The sequence below is a fragment of the Stegastes partitus genome, unplaced genomic scaffold (assembly GCF_000690725.1).
Source record: "Stegastes partitus isolate 25-593 unplaced genomic scaffold, Stegastes_partitus-1.0.2 Scaffold149, whole genome shotgun sequence".
Taxonomy (NCBI): Eukaryota; Metazoa; Chordata; class Actinopteri; family Pomacentridae; genus Stegastes; species Stegastes partitus.
In genome coordinates this window covers 6,952-29,376 of record NW_007577880.1, presented here as the reverse complement: position 1 = coordinate 29,376, position 22,425 = coordinate 6,952, and the positions used below count along the sequence as shown (strand labels likewise).

Here is a 22,425-nt window from a genome sequence, read left to right as displayed (position 1 = left end):
AAAAAAAAAAAAAAAAAAAGGAAAATAAGAACTAGGTCAGTTTGCTTTTAATTACCACACTCATTTATTCATTTATTCAGCAAGGAGGGAAAAAAAATCCCTCTGTCAGGGAAGCAGAAGCGTTGCACTGAAATGCAAACAGTACCTCCATTAGAGGATCTTCAGAGAGGAAAGAGAGGAGAGGAGGACGGAAAGATGCAAGGGAGGTTTTTTTTTTTCTTTCCCTCTCTCTCTCTTCTTATCCTTCTTTCTCTGGATCCCAGCTTGTAGTTTTGATGTTTCAAGAGTTGAGTTTAAGGCGGGAGCTGACAGACAGATGCAATAATGTGGGTGTTTGCTGCGTGCGTCTGTAGACGTCTCAACAACAAAACGAGGAAACATGAGGATATCAGCACCGCGGCATCGCTTAGAACGGAAAATATTCCAACTGTTACTGTATGTTGGGCCCGTCTGATCAGCCATATTTGTTTGACAGTGTTTCCTAAAGGCGCATTTTAACCTAATTAGCAATACCAGAAATCTATTTTAAATATGAGACACTCGACCTTCAAAGGCTGCTGTTATTAGTGTTTTTTCTTCAGAGAGCACGGTAGCAGCGGTCAGTCTTTATTCATCTGAAGTATTCACAGTGAGGAAAAAAATCTATGTGAATGATCCAGATATTTAATTAAAATGTGGTCAAATGCACTTTCTTTTTTTTTTTTTTTCTTCAATCAACTATACACAGTCACACCGACAGCCATTTTTTTTTTTTTTTTTTTCTTCAATCAACTATACACAGTCACACCGACAGCCAATTTAGAATCACTAATAACCTACTATGACTTTGGAGTGTTGGACGGAGAACATTCAAACTCCACACAGAAACACACAGATTCAAACTGAGAACTTTTCTACTGTGAGGCGACAGCACTAACCACCTGTGTGTTTGCATGTTAGAATGAGATTTTCTATTTCTCAGGCTCAAAGGTTGCTTTGGGGTTCTAGTATTCGTCCTGTACAGGCCTGAATATTTGGGCTGAGTCAGACCAGCCCAGTCAATGGTTCATGCACATTCTGTGCAGGCAGATGGCATCCAGTAGATTAGGTCATTTGAAGGCAAGTGGTAATAGCTATAGAGTAAATTAAAGCACTAATTAAACAACACCTAAAATTTATTCAACAGTGCACCGTGTCTGTACCAGCTATTCTGTGAAAGCGGCACAGTTACTCGGACACCATTCTGGTTTGCTTCCAGAGGACAAAAGGGGGACTGGAGCGCTCTGATTAATTTACAGCCTTTAATTGTGCAAACAGACTGATGTTTGGGCACTTCTGTGTCTTCATCAGAGGCAAAGACATGAGGCAAACAGATAAAAACAGACTCAACTAGGGGCAGAATAGTCATTAGAGGGTTGGTTGAACAGGGTTTCAAATCTACTGGATTATAAGTCGGTGTCTACGCGCTACACCCCAAACACCATGTTAGGAGGAACACAGACCTGTCTTAAAGCTACAGAGATAAAAGTACAAAACATATTACAAGCAATATATGTCAAATGTGAAAAATTAAAGGAATAACTTCTTCATTATTGCCAAAGGGCTCCACGGTGCACATCCAGTACGCCTCTCTGCGGAGCACTGAGTTGATGACATCAACAGACGGGAAGGTTTTTGCTCTTCTCAAGCCGAGCAGCACCCGATTCAGCTGCAAACGGATCCGCGGTTTTATTAAAACTAGCCGGCCAGTCAGTTCAAACACAGCTCTCAAACTGCGCCACTTCCTCTGTTTTTTTTCCAGAACGGTTCCAGTGAGAAGCGGGAGGTTCGTCAGTTCCAGTTCACGGCGTGGCCTGACCACGGAGTACCAGAGTACCCAACCCCTTTCCTGGCCTTCCTCCGTAGGGTGAAGACTTGTAACCCACCTGACGCCGGACCCATCATCGCTCACTGCAGGTCCGTTTGTCATGTTATTGTGGTAGATTAAAATAAAATCAAAAGTAGCCTGCTGTGAAGCTAAGTTATGCCCAAATGAGACAGTTTTGTGCTTTAGAAGTAGCCTTTGCACCTGCTTTTGTGAGTTAAGGACAAAAGTGACGCCAAACCAAACACGCAATGACACATGGATGCCTGTTTTATTTATACCACTGTTATATGACTTTGTTATACATCCGTGAGCAAACAGAATGCCAGCGCTCCTCCCTTTGTATTTGCTATTATACATTACATAACGCTCTCTTTCGTACGTGACCTCCATCTTTTCTTCTCTCTATTGGTCACATCATCCCTCTCTTTAAAGGCGTCCTTCCTCCCTGCTGCCATCCTCTCCACCTTCTTCTTTTTTATTTCCTCTCTCTGTCAAAAGCCTCACAGTAATCCCTTTCCATCTTTCCTGCTTCTCACTTTTCGCTCCTTAGCTCTTCCTCCTTTTACAAGCAATACTTCACAAATGGCTTATTCAAATTGCAACCTTCCTTTTTCGTCAAGATAAGAAGACTTCAGCGACTTCAGACAGAAGAACTGAGTTCATCTGTCACTTTTCATTGTTTCTATATTGCCTCTCTTGCTATCACAACATCTCCTGCTCAATTATTTACTCTGTAACATCACAACAGACACTGCTGGATATGATATATGTATATAATCACATAAAATTTGATATTTTAGGAGAAGTATTTGGATAAGTATGCACAGTCTGCCTCACATTTATTCATACCCTCCCATTAAAGATGGAAAAAAAATACTGAAATAAATTAAAATTGACAAAAGTAATAATAAATTTTTTTAAAAATTGAAAATCATGACGCTGATTTTGAATTGTGGTTCAACAAAAATATTAAGGGGAAAAAAAAAGAGCAAACAAGCATGATGGGACCCATAAACTAATATTTAGTTGAACAACCCTTTGAGCCAATCACTGCCATCATCAGGTGTTTTCTGTAACTCTCAGTCAGACTTCTGCACCTGTTGACAGGTGTTTGGATTTCACTGCTCATCAGCAAAGTGCTCTAATTAGGTTTGTTTATTTTTTTAAATTATTCTTTTCAACCACAGTTCAAAATCAATGTATTATTTCACTAAAATATAATTTAGCAAATTTTTATTTATCATTACTTTTCTCAGTTTATAGTTATTGGAGTGACTATTTAGCCTTTTCTTTAATGGAAGGGCATGAATACATTTGAGGACGACTGTGTAACACAAATGTGACAAGTTCTTAAACTCAGGAGGTAAGACAATAGAAAATAACAATGAAGGAGAAACTAAGTTCTATCTTTCTTCTGATTGCCTTCCTCCCTCAGCGCGGGTGTCGGCAGGACGGGCTGCTTTATTGTCATCGACGCCATGCTTGAGCGTATCAAGCACGAGAAGACGGTCGATATTTATGGCCATGTGACACTGATGCGCTCCCAGCGGAACTACATGGTGCAGACGGAGGACCAGTACAGCTTCATTCACGACGCGCTCCTGGAGGCGGTGGCCTGCGGAAACACCGAGGTGGCTGCGAGGAGCCTGTACTCCTACATCCAGAAGCTGGCGCAGGTGGAGAGCGGCGAGCACGTCACTGGCATGGAGCTAGAGTTTAAGGTAATGCACATCACAAGCTGCTTTACATGAACTTTTGATGAATTATGAGACGAGATGCTTCTGGTTTTTTCTTAATTTGGGATTCACCTGGTCAAAAGAGCTCACCTGAACTCCAAGACAGCGGCATGTGAGGTCCATGTATGCTTCCACTGTTTTGTTTTCATCGTAACCGAATAATGAAGACAGCACTGCTCTGTTTTTCTGTCACCCAGTTTTAAAGCCACTGTAAGCCTTTTAAATGAGCTCCGCTGCCAGCTTTATCGTCTCAGAAGTTATTTTGGATGCAAATCCAGTTCCTTTGCCTTTCTTTTTTCTTTCTTTTTGCTCTTCATCATTATTTGCAGTTTGCGTAATTATCGGTTGCAATCACTGCTCTGTGTTTTGCGATCACACATTTCTTTGCATTTTGATATTTTAACAAACACTCACAGTGGTTCTATAGCCTGGCAAGAAACTTAGAAAACCCAAATTTAATGACTGGGGAAGACACATAATGGATGGTGATTGTGTGTGACTGGAAGAGTAAAAGTGAAAGACGCAGTTTACAGCAAATCCTTATACAGGACCCCCGAGAAAGTGAATGTGATGTCAGACGGAAAGCAGGTTGGATGTTTCATTCAGCAACACAGAATGAGGAGTGTAAAGAAGTCTGCAATTGAGGTAAAGATTCTTCTCTTTCAGCCCCAGGTAAACAGAATATAAATTAAACCTTCCTTATTTACACGGCAGCTATTTGTTTTATAGATGCCGTCCAGGCAGGAGGATCCCAGATGGTCTAGGAGGCAAATCTCCTTTACTTTCTTGAGTCTCACTTCAGTAATTTAATCACTTAGATACACACTATGTGCATTTGCATTATTATTTTTTTTTTTTCTTTCCAAAGCTAGAAAATGGAAATGTTTAAGCCCTTCACTGTTTGGCCACAATGTTCACTTTTGAGGATTTGGAATAATATACTTAAGGAAGGAAATTTGGGTTTAATCTAGCGGGCGCAAGACAAAAGGATTTTTCAAAGAAAGCAGCGTGGATGTGAGTTCAAGGAAGAGAGAGTGAGTGTGCGCTTTGGCGGAGAAATTCATGACGAAGCAGCACGTGAGGATAGACGGCCGGGCTCATAGATCTCCAGTAAGGATCTTAACAATCATCAACTTCTAAACGCACCTCAGCTTCGGCTCTCCAGTCAGTATCTGCTGACCTTGACGCGCGCACGCCCTCGTTCTTAAATCATCCGTCATCGTCCCATCGCCATTCATCAACACGCCCCCCCCACTGCCAAGCAACAATAATAGCGCTGGTGCGTTTCGACCTTTTTTTTTAACTCACTGGCGCACAACAGTGATGGAATCTCCATCGCCATTTGTAACAGGGATAATGCTGAGCTGGCGTCAGGAGTCGAACCGGGATTAATAACGTCCACGCTACAGTCGGGATGGAGGAGGGAGGTGTGTGTGTGTGTGTGTGTGTGTGTGTGACGAGGGGCGGGGGAGCTAAGTAATTAATACTTGATGATGACAAATGGAGGTGGATGGCAGGGCAAGCGGAGGGAGGAACGTTTGGCTAATGAACAAAGGGACGACTGTATGCTAACTTGGCACTAAGGAAGTGATTCGGCAGAATACTGCGCCATGGGGACGGGCGGGAGGGTGCTGTCATTCTCAGGTGGAACACAGCGTTGTGCGGCGTTAAGAGCCGTGACTGGTGGGAATCACAAGAGTTCAGAAGGAAGAATCCAGAAGAAGGACTTGTTATTCAGTGCTTTCTTGCAAATGTGCATGAATTACAAGCAAGATTTCTGCATTAACACCATCCATGAATTTTATCAAAAAGGGATTTTTAAAAAAAGCATTTAAAAGCAAAACAGTTATTTTGAGAATCAGGATCTAAATGTGGTGGCTCGGTGGTTAGCATCGTTGCCTCGCAGCAAGAAGGTCGCTGGTTTGTGTCCCAGGATCTTTCTGCGTGGAGTCTCCATGTTCTCCCCGTGCAGCGTGGGTTCTCTCCGGGTTCTCCGGCTTCCTCCCACACAGTCCAAAAACATGTTGAGGTTAATTGGTGATTGTAAATTGTCCGTAGGTGTGAATGTGAGTGTGCTTGGTTGTCTGTCTCTAAGTGTAGCCCTGTGATAGACTGGTTACCTGTCCAGGTGTCCCCTGTCTTCACCCTGAGTCAGCTGGGATAGACTCCAGCCCCCCGTGACCCTAGTGAGGATTAAGCGGTGTATGGATGGAGGATGGATGGCGACAATTTACAGGTTTACTTTTATAAGACGATGGTTACTGTGGCGTCTGAATTCATGATGTAGTGTTTAATAAATCTAACACAATAAGAGTCAGACTGATTATAGATTTATTATCCACATCCCTGAATCATACTGTTGTTTATTGAGTAGCGATGATGTGAAGATGATGAAGAAATTCTCCGCTGATACCGTCTTGCTGGTTTATAGAAAGTTATCGGAACAAGTACAATATCTCAGACGCCTGTGAGAGGACTCAAAGCCAAAAACAATCACCGTCCAGACCAACCTCAACCACTGGCTTATGTAGGGGAGTTGTTTATATAAAGCAGTGGACATATAGTTCATGTCATCCTCTAGATAATGTGACAAACCTTCAGATGCAACTTTTAGCCTGATTACTCCAATCATAAATCTGCAAGGCCCATCGTTCCAAACCCCAGATACAACCTCTGACCTGGGGATCTAATCATAAACCCATGATGAGGAACATCAGATACCACAATGCACCTGCTGTTTTTATGCACACTTATGTCCATCCATCCATCCATCCATTGTCTATACACCGCTTAATCCTCACTAGGGTCGCGATTTGTAAAAAGTAAGAAGATAGACAAGCTGAAGAAAACCGGTGGCCCTGCTATGTTTTTGGTCACAAGACATCTTCAGTTTCTGATCCACTTCTGACTATCTCTGATTCCTGATGTATGCAGTGCATTGTCCAGCTGACCACACACAGTATACTGGACTGTACACGGGCTGGCAAGCCTGAGCAGACATACCCGAGGTGTGTCTCGGCCCTGCTGGATGACAAGTTGCCAGGTTTGGCTCGGCTCCCTGCACTTTCTGCACTGTTTGGTGCTGTAGCCGAGGGCCTCTTTAGCCCTGCCAGGCCACCTCGAGCCTTTCCAGGTGCCTTTGTGAAACACAGATCAAAAAGAGGGCAGCAGCAAAGGATGAGGGCAAAGGAAAAGGAGGAGGAAAACACTGGATGGACTTCAAGTGGCCACTGACGCTGGAGATATTGGTGCTGTAGGGGAACCGGAGGAGACGAGAGGAGAATAATCTAGTACGATAAAGAGGAAATCAAAAGTTAGACCCCGTTCAGGCAGAAATCCAAAGAGAAACATTACTTTTTGTATTTTTTTTTACAACCAATGAGTGACAAGGAGTCAAGGAAATAAATTCCCGCCTACTGTTTTCAGTGGGGTCAGCTGCAGCTCATCTCTTGCTCTTTCTCTTAAGGTGCCTTCAGTGTACGGGGATTTTCTCTGTCTGAAAGGGGCCCTAAACAGTCTGACAGTCTTCTATTTGCACGCTAGCAGTCCAGCACACAGTCTTTGTTGAGACATCGAAGCCAAACGCAGGTGATCACAGGACTTGCTGATCCACAAACTCTGGCTGAGGTCCTCATGACGATGATGATGTAGCAGTACGGCTTTTCATTTTGATCATTACGCAGTGTGTGTGTGTTTGTCTTTCTGAACGTCCCTGTGTGAGTCTATGCTTTATGCACACATACCACACTGCCATTATCAAAGGCGCTAGTGACCCACTTTTAGGCGAGTTTTCTCTTTCGTACAGACTTGATCCAGAGGCTTGTTAGTCTGGGCGTGTGGCATATTTTCCATCGTTGCATCTGACCCCGCAGGACCTCACAAGTTGCAAACAGGGATGAAGTTTCCGAATTGCTCGCCGATAAATATATTCTTGATAAACAATGTCCCTTTGAAGCTGCGCCGTCATCCGTAGAGCGTGGGTGAAAGATCAGATTAGATTGGGTCTGCTTTATTACTTTGTCATTGATATTCTCCACTTTTTTTTTATCTGTCTTGCACCTGTCTTCTTCCCCCTCCCTCCTTCTCTCCTCCTTTTATCATCCTCTCCCGCTCTTCCTTCCTCTCTTCTCGTCTCTTCTTTCCTCTTCGTAACTACCATGGCTTTTGCCAATTTCTTCCCCCTTCCCCTCGCCACAATACTTTCTTTTCATCTTCTTTTCACCTACTTTCTCCTCCTCCCCTATCATTCATTCCATGCTCTCTGAATGTCATCTTTTTGAGCTGTTTTTTTTTCTCTCTCTCTCTCTCTGTCTCTCTCTTACAATGGCATTCTTCTTTCCGAGTATTAAACTCTTCCTCCGTCTTTCTTCACCAGCGTTTGGCCAATTCCAAAGCCCACACGTCGCGCTTCATCAGTGCCAACCTTCCCTGCAACAAGTTCAAGAATCGGCTGGTCAATATCATGCCCTACGAGACCACGCGTGTCTGCCTGCAGCCAATCAGAGGCCTGGAAGGATCTGACTACATCAATGCCAGCTTCATTGATGGATACAGGTAGGAAGAGGGTTGAGGTAGTGGAAAACATGTCAGCATGAGGCGTGTGAGTGTGTGAGGTAATGTTTGATCCCAGGATTTGTCGTCAGTGGTGTTTGAAATGGTGCGAATTCATTACACAAGTCAAACAGAAATGGTTTTAACATGCTTTTACTGTGTCAACAGGCAACAGAAGGCCTACATCGCCACACAGGGCCCTCTGGCCGAGACTACAGAAGACTTCTGGAGAATGCTCTGGGAGAACAACTCAACTATTGTAGTCATGTTGACCAAACTTAGAGAAATGGGACGGGTAGGACACTGATTTGTTTTTGTTTTACTGAGAGTGAGACAAAATTGAAATTTGTATTTATTTTTTGTTTTAATTCATGAGAATTTTTTTGTAAATAATTGCTTTGTCAATTCTTTCGCTCAAACAGGAAAAGTGCCACCAGTATTGGCCAGCAGAGCGCTCCGCCAGGTATCAGTACTTTGTGGTGGATCCCATGGCAGAGTACAACATGCCTCAGTACATCCTCCGAGAGTTCAAGGTCACGGATGCCAGGGTAAGACACAGCTGGGGGTGTTTGGTTGGGTGGGTGGGTTGGATAGGTTTCAAGATGTGAAAAATAAACACAAATAAGTGCATCACTTATATTTATACTGCTATACATGCTACTGAAATGCGTCACTGACCCACTTTAATCAGAGATGCTGTGGGTTCTACCCTTTTTAGCAATGTACAGTTTAGTAACTTTTGTTGTTGACGCAAAAAAATAATTAAAATATACTTATCATAGCTTAAATTAAGTTTGTTTTCAATTGCTGTCAGCAGTCTTAAACATCAATAGATACTAAACTGCCATCAACAGTTTCTTTGAACCAGAGCATGCTTTTGAGAGGTTCCTTTTTATGCTGCTATTCATCACAAGTAATGCACCAATGTCATGTTTTCAGCAGCTTCAAAACACCAAAATGATGATGTACTTCGCATAGTTGTGCCATCAATGCTACCAGAAACCCTTCACTGAAGTGTGGGGAATATTGAAGATTAAGTAGGTTTTAGAAAAATGATGTCACACATAAGCAGGGAAACATGACAATTTGATGGCTTATAATGACGTCCATGGGCGGCAGGTCACAAAAGGTACTTGTGTAGCGGTTGTGTACTCTCTTCTGCGTTGTGAAACACCAAAAACTCAGACCTCTCGTCTTTTGGTTCCAACCAGTCGTTTATTTTCCAACTTCTGGACACACATGGAGACGGGACACACAGCAGACTGGCAGAAAGTCACGCGGGGCTCACCCCTCAAGTCTGCAGGGGCCCAGCAGCGGGCGTCAACATTACATCCCGTCCCAGTGGGGAAACCAATACATTACAACATTACAAATAAGGCAAACAATTGTATCATAAAAAGAGATGGCAAGTGGAATCTTTAACTCCGCTACACTTGCCCAAAGGATTTATAAAAGATGGAAGAGGCAGACAACTAGAGGCCATTGATTTAATTTTGTCTTAGTCGGATGCAAGGTGCAAAGAATATGGTTGTTCATTGTGAACTTGGTGCCAGCAGCAAATTGGTTTCATCCATCCATCCATTATCTATACAACACTTAATCCTCACTAGGGTCCCGGGGGGCTGGAGTCTATCCCAGTTGATTCAGGGTGAAGGCAGGGGACACCCTTGACAGGATGCCTGTCGATCACAGAGAGACAAACAAGCACACTCACATTCACACCTACGGACAGTTTAGAATCACCAATTAACCTCAACATGTTTGTGGAAGCTGGAGAACCCACGCTGCACAGGGAGAACATGCAAACTCCACACAGAAAGATCCCAGGCGTCCTAAACGGGGATCTCCTAAATTAATTTCAACCACATAAATTCCAAAAATCGACTTTATCAAAACATTTGATAAGGCATCACAGCAGCAACGTGAAAGTTGTCAAAACAAACACTGGCACAGGAACAGACGCCTTAACTACCAGCATTGCATGTACTGCAGCAACACAACACAGACTGGATATCAGTGCAGGACACGCCGTTGAAGAGTCGCTAAGTGGACAAGACCGAGAGAAGCTCGTCGCTGGGTTTATCATAAAGGAGCTGTTGCCAATTTCCGCAGTTGACTCACCCTCATTTTGACCAATTATAGAGAAAATACCCGCGAAGAGTGATGTCAAGCAGCCACAGAGAAAGGTGTTTGCTGGCTTCAGAGAGAATATGCGGTGATGGAATTTAATTTGAAGGCCACACTTGGAGAAGGGAGACTTTATTTCCACCACAGCTGACAACTGGAGCGCTAACAGTCCCCCCCAGTAGACGTCAGTTTTATGTAATATGCAGTGATATAAGAAATTACTTAACTAATTGCTTTGGTTACTGAGTAATAAGTTAAAAAAAGGGACTCGTTACACATCCTGGAACTCACCCAACACTCGTAGCAAGGTGAATTTTCGCACAGAGCAAGATATCTTAATGACTTTATTGATGAAAGTTCACGACCAAATTGACTTTCCTTGGCCTGAACTGTTAAAAACCTACTTTACCCTGCTGTAGTTATCTCCTCACCTCAGGGTTTGTTTTTGGTCCAATTAGGTCGGACAGTTTGAAGCAGCTACAGCAGAAACGTAGCAGAAAAATGAAAATGCTTCCTCTCTTTGCCAAACACGCTGACATATCCAATAATTTCCCAGGTGGTGCTGCAGCTAGTTAGCCTTCTTCCTGTTGATATCTAAAATTTCAGACATAATTTCTCCTCACACACACACACACACACACACACAGACACACCATCCACTGTGTCATTTCCACAGAAATCAGATACACGGCAACACTTCAGCTCACCCGTGCACAGGTTGACCCTCACACAGAATCGGCGAGATACGTCAAACATATATGCAGGCGTAGATACGATCGCAGTAACACACATGCAAACACGCTGTCCTGAGGGTTGGTCAATGTTGACTTTTCAGAGGATTCTCAAAGGGGACGGAATCATCAAAGCACACAGTGGCAGCAAAGAGACAAAGCTTATCGTCGCAGATAAGGAAACGAGGCAGAGAGATTGAGAAGGCGATAGCGTGGTGTACAGTATATGCCATGATTGTGTGTAGATTTTTCCAGCCCCGTATTACGGGTTGCGTATGCATGTAAAAGTGTTTGCGAAGTGGGCCTAACCCCACATGCCATAGATTAGACGTACGGTGTATGTGTGACTGAGTGTGCGTCTGTGTGTATGTGTGTTGATGCGTATGTCGCATGCCTCTGCGCTGTAATAGCATAGACTCCACACCTCAACACTCACATCTAGCGAGCCAGTCACGTATTTAATCACACAATTTGACACGCCGCGTGGGCCCTCAGGTTGTGTGTTAAATTTTCCTGCCTTTTTTCTTTTTTCTTTTTTTTTTTTTTCCTCCTCTCTTTCTTTGGCGTGCTTGGTTTATTGTGTTGTTGTCTTTGCCCCTCTTTCATTTTTAATCCCCCTGCTGAGGCTAAATGTTTTTGAGATGAAAAACAAAGGCAACGAAAGAAAGAAAACATGCAATGCATCATAAAACAGGGAAAGAGACATGAGATGTTGTACAAAGAGAGTTGGTATATGGAGCTTAACTTATTAGAATCCAAATCACTGTATTTGTCAAGTACAATAAATGTACAAGAATACATCTTGGCGGCAGCGGTGCGGAAACCTATCAGCAGCAAACACAGCTATGCAGCGCATACTGGCACAGGGGACAGCTAGGATTCAATAGACAGATTATGTATATCCTTTGACATACAGTAGCTGTATATATATATATATTGTAGCTCACAGTCATCATCTGCATTTAGCCTGCTTGCACTGGAGGGGGATGGTTGGCTCGTGGCAAAAATCAAAATGAATGAATGAATGAGAATGTAGGGCAGCTTCCATCCAACCACAGATACCCTCCATAATACCTATAAATCCTCAGGTAACTCCATTCAATATGATTTTTATCATTCATGACATGGGGTTTTCTGCGAAGCGTTAGTAGCTCGCCATTAGACCTAATAGCGTCCACGATTGTAGCCACTTAAGCCCTTTTCAGACCCGCGCTCCTTCCCATTAATCTGACGACACCTGAATGCATCGGTTTCATGTCTGAATGAGCATCCTGGTCACTCTTCCGTAAAAGTCACGATGGCAGTCTTCTACTAGGTCGACCGTTATAACACTTACCGTATTATTTTCAACATGGCGCATGTCTGAACTGCACGCTGTCACATTAGAAAAGGCTTTTTATCATCGTCAATACCAGTCACAAAACATCACAGAGGGTGTGGAAAATATCATTTGCTTTCGCTCCATGTTACGTCTTTTACAAACTGAAACAAAAATACAACTTTCCTGTGAAACAAAGCAGACTGTTGAGCTCCTCCAGTGATTAATATCATTTGGGTTTTGACGAAACATTACAGGAGCTACACTTGAGTTTGTTGCTATGTGCAGGAGTTTTTCTTCTGAGTTAAATATCTGCAGCAGCTCATTAGAGTTTCTCCAAAGCGAGGGTTTACACGCATTTATGCATGTGGAACAACATCGGTAGCTTCATTAATGTCTCATAGTTTTAAATTAACCTCGGCCTGGAGACAGGATCATGCATGCACTGTGGCTCTCTCCGTCTGATTAAAGCTGTGAGGAACTAAAAAGTAAAAGTGACCTTTGTCTGAATAACGGAAGGCCGTCACTTCAACAAATTGATGAAGCCAGCGATGTTATGTATCCCGTGTCTGAGAAGGGCTTTAAACACACATTGATTATTGCTTTTCTGTCTTTTTACCAATAGACTACAGGCTCTGTCCAAAAACTTAGTTTTATTATAATCAATCTATTTAAACAGAGTACATCAGATAATTTGTTTCCCAATATATAACCAGACATAAACATTTGTCTTTCTCAGAGACGGTTCACATTCTTGCTCATTGCATTGATTCTATAACACAATTAAGACAGATTCACTGTAAAGACATTTTAAACTGTAAAATTCCTCACAAGCTGCGACCAGGATCTCTGAAGGACAAAATTCATCCTGGTTTGCTTGCCAAGTGAGAACCAATTGTGCCTTTTTTTGTGTGAACAAACAGAAAGAGAATGTGTGAGTGTGACACGCACGATGTCTAAACTGAAGTCTGTTGCGCAGAGAAGTGAGAAACAACTGGAGAAATGAACACCTGGTCGTCTTAATTACTGGTGGCATCAAGCGGAGAGCTTGTCTCTGCCCAAAACTGCTTGTCTCTGCTGACTTTCTTGTGAAATTTGTTATCCTCGAAGACAACTTGAAAAGAACTTTCCTTACAAGGACGCGAGTATCGACTGTGCGCTCTCAGACTGGATAATCAGCTCTCTGAAAATAAAGCAGATCACTTTGCTTGTCCTAGTGTGATGCCACCTTATTGTAAAATTGTATTTAAATGTTTTTGTTTGCATAGGAAGCGATCGCGGTTCGTCTCAAAACAAGATTATAAAAATCGATATGAGATTAAGTTGTTCAGATTGACTTTTTTTTTCTCGCACGCATGTCAGTGTGTCAGGGTTTTTGTTTCCAATCTTCATTGTCCAATCCCACCTTGCGCTCCGTTAGTCATCCGTTCTCGCTTTTTACCTCCCTCACTCCGCTCATCCATCAGGTCACCGTATTGATCGCATCGCAGGATTATCCTATTCAATGTGGTGTCTGGGAGAAGACGCTTGTCATGGCAGATACACTATTGATTAGCTTTAACTAGGACCTACTCGTGACACACACACACGCTCACAAAGACAGTAGGGGAGAAAATGGAAACAATGGGTTTGAGGTAGAAGAGCGAGAGGAGAAAACACACTGTTCCTCTGTAAGTGCAGATTCGGTCTTGCTGGAAGCAAGATTGTGGTTTGGTTGGGTGGGATTGCGACCCTGATCTCTGACAGCAATGATGCTATAAAACTCTCAAAAAAAATCCTCTCAGACCTGCTCGAGGCAGACGTTGTCTCTCTTATTCGTGCTTTTTCCACACCGAATGCCTTCTCATCCTTGCTTCTTTACATTATGTACAATCTGTATCCTATCTGCTCACTTCCTTTCCTCTGTATTTGCAGGACGGTCAGTCTAGGACAGTAAGGCAGTTCCAGTTTACTGATTGGCCGGAGCAAGGCGTGCCCAAATCCGGGGAGGGCTTCATTGATTTCATTGGCCAGGTGCATAAAACCAAGGAGCAGTTTGGACAGGATGGACCAATCTCTGTCCACTGCAGGTAAGATGTCTAAATGTCACTTTATTTCCTTTAGGGCTGTGCATTGAAGATGTGTCTTTTTAAAAGGTTGTATATTTTAATAAAGGTTTTCCTGGAAAGAGGGGAGCGCTGTACTCTGTTTCCAAGCCCTGCAGCTTCCTTTTAGGTGGTGAAGGTGGTTATTGTTTTGCCCAAGTTACATTTCTAACAGCATCATCAGATATGATCCCACCTGTCCTTTTTGCCGCCGCTTTATACTACCTCTGCACCTCCGTAGGTTATTCTCCTCCATAATTAATAAGGTTCAGATGTGGCTTGGTATTTGCGAAATGGATACATGTTATGAATTTACAGCTTTTTGTTGCTCTAATGATCCATCACCTCAGGTGTAGCTTCCAAGGTGACTTTCATGATTAACTCGACATGCTGGAAGCAGGTGGAAGCTGTTGCACGGTGGCGATCGTCACCAAGTCTCAGATTATTCGTATCCAGTGACAGACCTTGAGCAGGATCCATCTGAATGACTTTTCTGTAGCCAGACAATGGCTGTCTTTGATGCTTCTGGTTTTGTATGCAAAAGGAATGTCTAGAAATTCCTCCAACAAAGACACCTACCTGTATGTGATCTCCACGGTTTGATTGGCATTCACAAAAGGCTCTAATTATGTAACTGTTCCTTTGGACGGGACGGCGTTAACAAAGGTGTTAACGCGCTGAATAATTCCCTCGCTGTCTCATAAAAATATTTTACTTTTGCAAACAGAGTCACTTTTGCTCCACATTTCTGCGGCACCGGCGCCATGACATCATCAAACATAACATCATCTCCCCTGTATTAAAAAGCAATGATGTCACCAGCCATCAAGTGGCCCTCTGGGAGTTGTAATATGTGTCAGGGAAGCTCCAATAAGACTGAGTTATTCTACCCTCCTATGAAGCCATTACTGGAGAGCGAGAGTGCCGCCTTAAAGTGAAAGGCTCAGTTATTGCAGGACCGGAGTAATGGATGAAAAGGCCCACAGCCTATTAAAGCAGACTGCAAGAGTCACATGACCACGTCCGTGTTCAACGGCCCGGTGTGAGGATCCTCGACACATCTCAGTGAACTCGGTTTGCTTTTAGAGGAGCATAAGAGGATTAATGCCGCAAAGCAGCCAACCTGTGGTAAATCATTAAAGTTTGGTGCTGTTTATCAGGCTACAGGTTGGCGTCACGAGGCAGATATCGAATACTGGAAAGACATTTTTCTCGAGCGGTGACGTTGGTCGCTCGCTTTATTGCCACCGCCTGCTCCTCCTCATCTTCATCCTCCACCTCCTTCAAGTTTTCTCATCTCCTGAGAGGAGAGCTTATGCCTTCCCTTTCTCTTACTTTCGTCTTCTGTCGCTGGCCTTCGCCGTCTGTCATCTGCCCGTCTACTCCTTAATCCTCGCTCTCTCTTTCCTCTCTATCCATCCATTCTCCTGGACCTCTTCTCTTTCCTCCCACCCTCTTTTCTTCTCCTCCTCCTCCCCCCTTTCCTTCTCTCCCATCCTCAGCCTCTATCTAATAGACCCACATGCTTTTTGTCATTAATTGCCTGATTACTTCCCGTGAATGGGGACACCAAATCCTCTCAGTCTGCAGTGGCTCTGCAAGCCTTCAGATTTGGAGAGTCGATCTTCCTGGAGAGAGAGCGGGAGAGAGAGGTTGAAAGAGAGGGAGAGAGAGAGGGAAGCTCTGAGTGAGTTTAAGAGCCCATGTGACAAGCTGTGACTGACTCTCAAGAAGAGGCTTTGGGTGGGCTGAGAGATACTGCAGGGTGGCGGCGGGCGGGCGGCGGGTTGTGCTGCGCATTGGTTAGAACGCAGTGTTTGTTATCATTTACTTTTTTTCATGTCGTCTTTTGTCCTAAGTCTGCCTTTGTCCTCCAACAGACGTGCACACACACTTGTCAGCAGACTCCAACACGAGCCCAAAGTGTCTGCTGGCCACCGTCACTTTTCACTCTTCATTCAGCGGAATAGCATCAGAGGCTGGAAGAAGCCCAAATAAATCTGTTGTCATATCAATTATTGTTCCATTGGTGAAGTGGAAGTCATTTCACAGCAAAGCAGCTTAGAGAGGCAGCTCTCAAGTATTTCAGGATCTGAGTTAAGACTCAGACTGTATTTCTGGAGAGCAGCAGCAGCAGGCAGAGTTTCTCGGGAGGAGGGGCTTAATGAGACAAAATGTTTGCTCGCTTGTTTGTGTGTTGCGATTTGGAACGTGTCTTGTGTGTCCTTGAGGGCTCGTTTTGTGTTTCGGCGAGGATGCGGGCGCACGTGCGAGTGGATTCGCAAGGTTCTCGTGCAAATTGCCGCCTCGCCGTCGCCATTGTTGTGTTACCCCGCAGCAGAATTTCTAGCAATCGAAGTTTGCTACCTACAGGCAGCCAGACCTGCCAATATGCAAAGTTTGTTCGCCAAAGTCCTGCTGTGGATGTGGCACGCATTCAGATGAAACTTTAGGACTGCAATAATTTTGCAGATCTTTCTCTGATCTGGATAATCAGTATGAGACATACAAGAAAGAAGTCCCCTGGTTACAAATAGAGATTCACCGTTCGCTCATCGTGTGCGTGCACAAGACGCATCTGTTTCTATTTATTAATTCCCTTTGTGCTTATGTGTTTGCAGTGCTGGTGTGGGCAGGACCGGAGTCTTCATCACCCTCAGCATCGTTCTGGAAAGAATGCGTTACGAAGGCGTGGTTGATATCTTCCAGACGGTGAAGATGCTGCGGACACAGCGGCCAGCGATGGTCCAGACTGAGGTCAGATAAAAACCATACTTTGGAGGACTTGTAGCATCTTTAGCTACACCTTTATATTTTGCATCATCACTCTGCCTCAAAAAATATTGCAATTGGTTTGAGTGTGTTTCTTCTTATTGCAAGATGTTTGACCTGACGATGTTTCTGATGTGTTTCTTCCATACAGGACGAGTACCAATTCTGCTATCACGCAGCTCTGGAGTACTTAGGAAGCTTTGATCACTATGCAACGTAAAAAGCCATCTCTTCCCCCCAGAATCCTGTTGCCCCACCCCTCCACCTCAACAGTCTCCTGAGCCATAGAAACTTTGAAATTTGAAACGACGACAGCAGACGACCACATCACCACTGCTAATCCAGACACGCCGAACAGGATCCTGTAGATTTTTTTCGAAGACAAACGCCCAAAATTTTTTAGAAATTCCAATTCGTCACGAGGAGTAGAAGACAAATTGCCCATCATTTCAAAGACGAAGAAAATCCTCGGCAGGGGAGGAACCAGAAGCCGTGGCTCAAGCTGTGGGGCGGGTATCGATCAAAGTGTCAGACTGCTTACCTTACCTCAAGTGTTTCAATGTGGAGGACATTGTAAACATTCGTGGACATTTCTCAAAAATATCTTCGTGATACAACAGTAACAAGCAACAGATAATGAAGGAAAAGGAACGCAAAAATCAACGAGAAGCAGATGGATGTAGCCAAGACTGGGTGAACTTTCTTCTTTTTTTTGGTACGCCTGGGTGTAAAAAAAGGGTTCAAGTTATTTCTATCGGCACCTTTTGTGAGCGATATCCAGAGAAATGTCCAAATTGTGGTTGCCTGTGTACACACAACTGTTTTTTGTTTTTTTTTGTCCCCCCCCACCTCAAAGTCTGGTCATTCAAACAAGACGAGATGAGAAAAAAACTGAAACGGCATAGCACGAGAATAGTCACATTTGGCGTTAAATAAACCTTTTTACACTGTTCCACTAATAATATGCATAATTCGTGTGGAGGAAGAAGAAAAAAAAAACGCTCAATTATGACAGTATGCATCACATAGCTGCCTGTTCTCCAGCGCTCGGAGCTCAGAGAAGGCTTTTCCGGCGGGAAGAAAGCAGCATATCTTAAAATTTGTTTCATGAATTGTGAACTCATGTAAAGTCCAGGTAACCACAGTGAAGTACCGCAGTGTATTTAGTGCCCCGGGACGCTCGACGTTTGCAGTCACCAGATAAATCCGGGGCCGGGGCGGGGGGGAAAGGGGAAGGACCTCGCCTGTTGCAAGAAGCTTCAGCCGGGCTCGTCTTAAAGGATGGCGAAAGAAATGGCAGCCGCGTCCCATGATTTTTTTACAATCACTCCTCTCTTTGGAACCATTGCATCGTGGGGCTGCGGTGTTAACATCCACCGATCTGAACAAGAGATGATCAATCTGGTGGGCGAGAAGCTTTGGAACAAGTGAAACAACCAAACAAGGATCGCCTTCGGAGGCGGGGCTTTCTTTGTGTACAGTGACCAACGCTCATCATCATTGTTTAGAACTTTTTTGTCTTATGAGGAATTATCTTTTTCTTTTTTTAATTTTCTGTCAAAAAAAACAACCAAACATGCTGCTTATCTCATGTATGCTGTACGTGTGACTCTTGAGGGAGAGGAAACTGATGAATTAAAGATGCCAGCTCTGTTAACTCTTCACGCCCTGACGGGGCATGACTGAAAGCGCATCCACATGACGTCATCGTCCACCGCTCCTGATTTCTTTTTTGGTTTCTTTTTTCGTTCCAGCCCTCCTCTGTAATCATCTATATCATTGTATAAGACTCAAGAGTGGCAAAGGCCTGTTGCAATTACAAATCTGTACATTAACGTGGTTGAAAAATTGGCCTTTTAGTTCCACTGTCTGTGTGTTTGGTAACAGGTGGATAAACCAAGTAGACGCTTTGGTATTTGCCCTCCGTTTTATAGATGATGTCTCTGTGGGCGACACCGCCAAGACCGAGCAGCCATGTTGGGATCTCGACGCCATGACGTGTTAACGGAATTCTTCAGTACGAGTTACTTGCACATCCCCAAGAAAAAGAAAAAAAACATCGAACAAACTTGAAACAGATACCCCTAAAACAACTGCAGGTTGACGCACTAATGTATTTGTGTCTGATCAAAAGAAGGAAAAAAAAGAAGAAGAAGAAACGAAGCTTTTGAAATCACAAGGTTTCCATTCGGAGATCAGCGCTTTGGGTAAAGACGAGCGTTTATGGATTCTGCGAAAGTTTTTTTTGTTTTTTTTTCCGGTGGGTGTGCACAAAAACCAGAGCGATGGACAGAACTGTGTGTAATCTTTTCTTATTTCCAAAAAAGCCTTATTGTTATTGTAACATTATGAGAAACATTAATGTTGTATTATGACGACTTATTTTACATTACATAGTTGACTTTTTATTTTCTTTTTGGTTTAGTTTTTTAACAGAGATGTTGTATCACATTTTTTAAAATTAGCAGGAAAAGAGAAATGCTTATCTGTTCATATTATGTTAAAAGACATTCTATTTTTTCACTGTAGAAATGTTAAGTATAACATGTGTGTGTGGATGTGTGCATATATGTGTATATATATCTATATATATATAAATATATACTGCACACTCACACATGCATATATATTTAAATGCAGAATATGAAGATATATCCAAACACTTAGTATGAATTAAAATTTTCTCCTCACCATCTTTTTTTTTTATTTTTAACACCTGTCAACTTTTCTTATTTGAAAACATGATGGGTTTTCATTATTTTCTTTTTTTGTTTGTGTGTTGTTGTTTTTTTTAATATATATATATAATCTTAGAGACCTTGTGTGTTTCTTAAGGAAAGCTGAGGGGGCGTCCTCTGCCTCCACTCACCAATGTTAAAACTTCTGCCCCGGGGTAGAACCTGTGCCGATGAGGAGATACCATTTTTAAACCTTGTTGAGATTTCTTTATTACCATTAACTTGTAAGCATTAGTATTCTTTTTTTTTTTTTTAACTGAACTGATCGACAAAATATCAATCAAAAATTTCATAAATGACCCTTTTTGTTATCTATATCAGACCAACTTGATGTACTGTACCTTGTATGATCATGTACAGACTATGACCCTCACAGTTTTTAAGAAAATCCTCTAAGTTCTTTCTTCTTTTTTTTTACTTTTGTTATTTTCTGACATAATGTGGCCATTAATTTTGTTAGATATTCACTATGATCAAGAGTATACCTGTAAATAAACAAATATATAGATTATATGTATTTGTATCATTTGACCCTCGAGATCTCATAAATGGGGACAGAAATACTCAGATCAAGGTTCTGCTCATATCCAACTTCTTGGTGTTTGTGAAGCCTGTTTTCTGAAGCCTTCTTTCTCCAGCCCTGCTCCCTGCTCTTTAATTACCACTCACTTTTTTTTTTTTTTCTGCCTTTAATTTCCCCTGCTAGCAGTTTAAACTGGGAAACGCGCCAGCCTCTGTTCTCACACCTATAGCCTCAATGAGGGCACGAAATCAGCACCAGTGATCTGCTGGTGTAATTTAGCTGTGGCTGGGAGGTTTAGTCATCTCCACCAACTAACCATTTGAATTGCTAATCAATCATCAATTCAAGGACCTGTTAGATTCTCATTCAACGTGTGGACCGAGACGGCAACCGGAGGGTTTTTAGAACAAAAATAATTAGACCTCCAAAGTCAAAACAAAGGGGAAAATTACAATTATAAAGGTGTGTATTCTCAATGTCTCTGCTACTGTGAGACTCAGAGGTGTTCTCTATTCCTTAGCAGCTTCCCACAGATCCCTCGAGGATCTCCAGCTGTCCAACTACCTAAAATGCCAAGGTGTTAATCCATACATGTACCATTAGCTGATGGACAAAATACAGCGACGCACATGGTTCAGTTGCAACATGACGTGTTGATTTATTTTCTCCCTCGTGCGTTTTTTAAGCCTTGTATAGAACCATACTCTGTGTTTTTGTTCCACCATGTTTCATTGTGGGATGCAGAAAGAAATTAGGACTCAATGAAACATAGCAGCGCGATGCAACCAAGGAAAGACCAAGACAACCAAAAACTTGCTGTAAATTCACATTTCCAGCATGTCATTTCTGACCGGTGGGAACCTTGAGATGTTTCACAATGAACTTACAAATCCCGAAGTTACGGACTTTGGAATTCAAAAAAAAAAGACTGGTTTAAAAAAAAACAAAAAGAAAAAAAAAAAAAAACAACGGGCCCATACCAAAACCGAATCCGTGGAAGTCTTTCGAAGCTTGTGCAATGTGTTACTCTTTTGACTTCATGTAAAGATGCTAGACTTTTGAAAAACAGCCGCCAAATTTACCGGAATATGTCGCTGAAGTATTTTGGGGGAGGGGAAGGGGGAAAGGGGGGTTGGACTAACAAAAAGAACAACACTAACAAAAAAAAAAAATTACGTCAAAAAGAATAGAACATATACAGTACATACCGACGAAATGAAAAAGAACCCTAACTCAGCAAAATAGTTTTTCCTTTGTATGACGGCCAAGTGCTATCACTTTCAAACTGTTACTTCTAACTGAAACAATAATTGGTTTAAAGCCACTGTGTATGTAGATATGTTGACTTTGTATTAAAGAAATGTTGTCTGAAAACCATTTTGCATGTGATTTTTTTTGTTTTTTGTTGCTCATATAAGTTGTGATTCTTCCAGACATCTGTTAAACTGATGGCTGTGATACTTCAAATGCTTCAGCGGTGCTCACTTTGTATATCATTCATTATTTTTGGAACCCGCGTTGGGGAAAAAAAAAAAAAATCTGTGCTACGGGACAAGTGATGAAGCTCGCAGATGGCGCACTTCTTTTGTTGATAGATGGCTTGATTAGCTTCCTCCTATATTTATCCACCGGCCTCTTCACAAACATATCCCGATGTGTCCCTAAGCCCCTCTTCACGCTTGATAAATGCCACCCAGACAGGCTGATATTGGTGCAGAGGTAAACCCTCACCTGGTGGTATTTACTCTCTCATCTGTCCTCAAGTGAGGCTCTTCAGATATAACCTCCACGTAAAATGTCTGCAAATGAAAGCGATGTGTTGGTGCCAGGCCTGACTGTATTTGCTCTACACGGAGCTTTGTTATTACTTTAGATTACAACCAGTGGGATTATTTATATATATATGTATACACACACACACACACACACGCAGGGTATCAGTAAAATATTTGCTGTTGTACTGATACCAAGACAGGCAGAGGAAAAGAAAGAGGTTGGA

At 42.7% G+C, this 22,425-nt stretch overlaps 1 protein-coding gene across 7 annotated transcripts in view; it reads left to right on the top strand.

The window, feature by feature from the left end:
• LOC103355422 (receptor-type tyrosine-protein phosphatase S-like) overlaps positions 1-21,803 on the top strand; it is a 136,695-nt gene extending 114,892 nt beyond the window's left edge. For all 7 annotated transcript variants that reach the window (XM_008279219.1, XM_008279217.1, XM_008279220.1 and 4 more), the window contains 8 exons: positions 1,781-1,935; positions 3,282-3,567; positions 7,958-8,136; positions 8,302-8,428; positions 8,556-8,681; positions 14,224-14,378; positions 17,015-17,150; positions 17,317-21,803. In XM_008279219.1, coding sequence (XP_008277441.1) covers positions 1,781-1,935; positions 3,282-3,567; positions 7,958-8,136; positions 8,302-8,428; positions 8,556-8,681; positions 14,224-14,378; positions 17,015-17,150; positions 17,317-17,385 — 1,233 coding nt within the window. In that variant the 3' untranslated portion in view covers positions 17,386-21,803. The remainder of the gene's footprint in view (positions 1-1,780; positions 1,936-3,281; positions 3,568-7,957; positions 8,137-8,301; positions 8,429-8,555; positions 8,682-14,223; positions 14,379-17,014; positions 17,151-17,316) is intronic.
• The last annotated feature ends 622 nt before the right edge of the window (positions 21,804-22,425 follow it).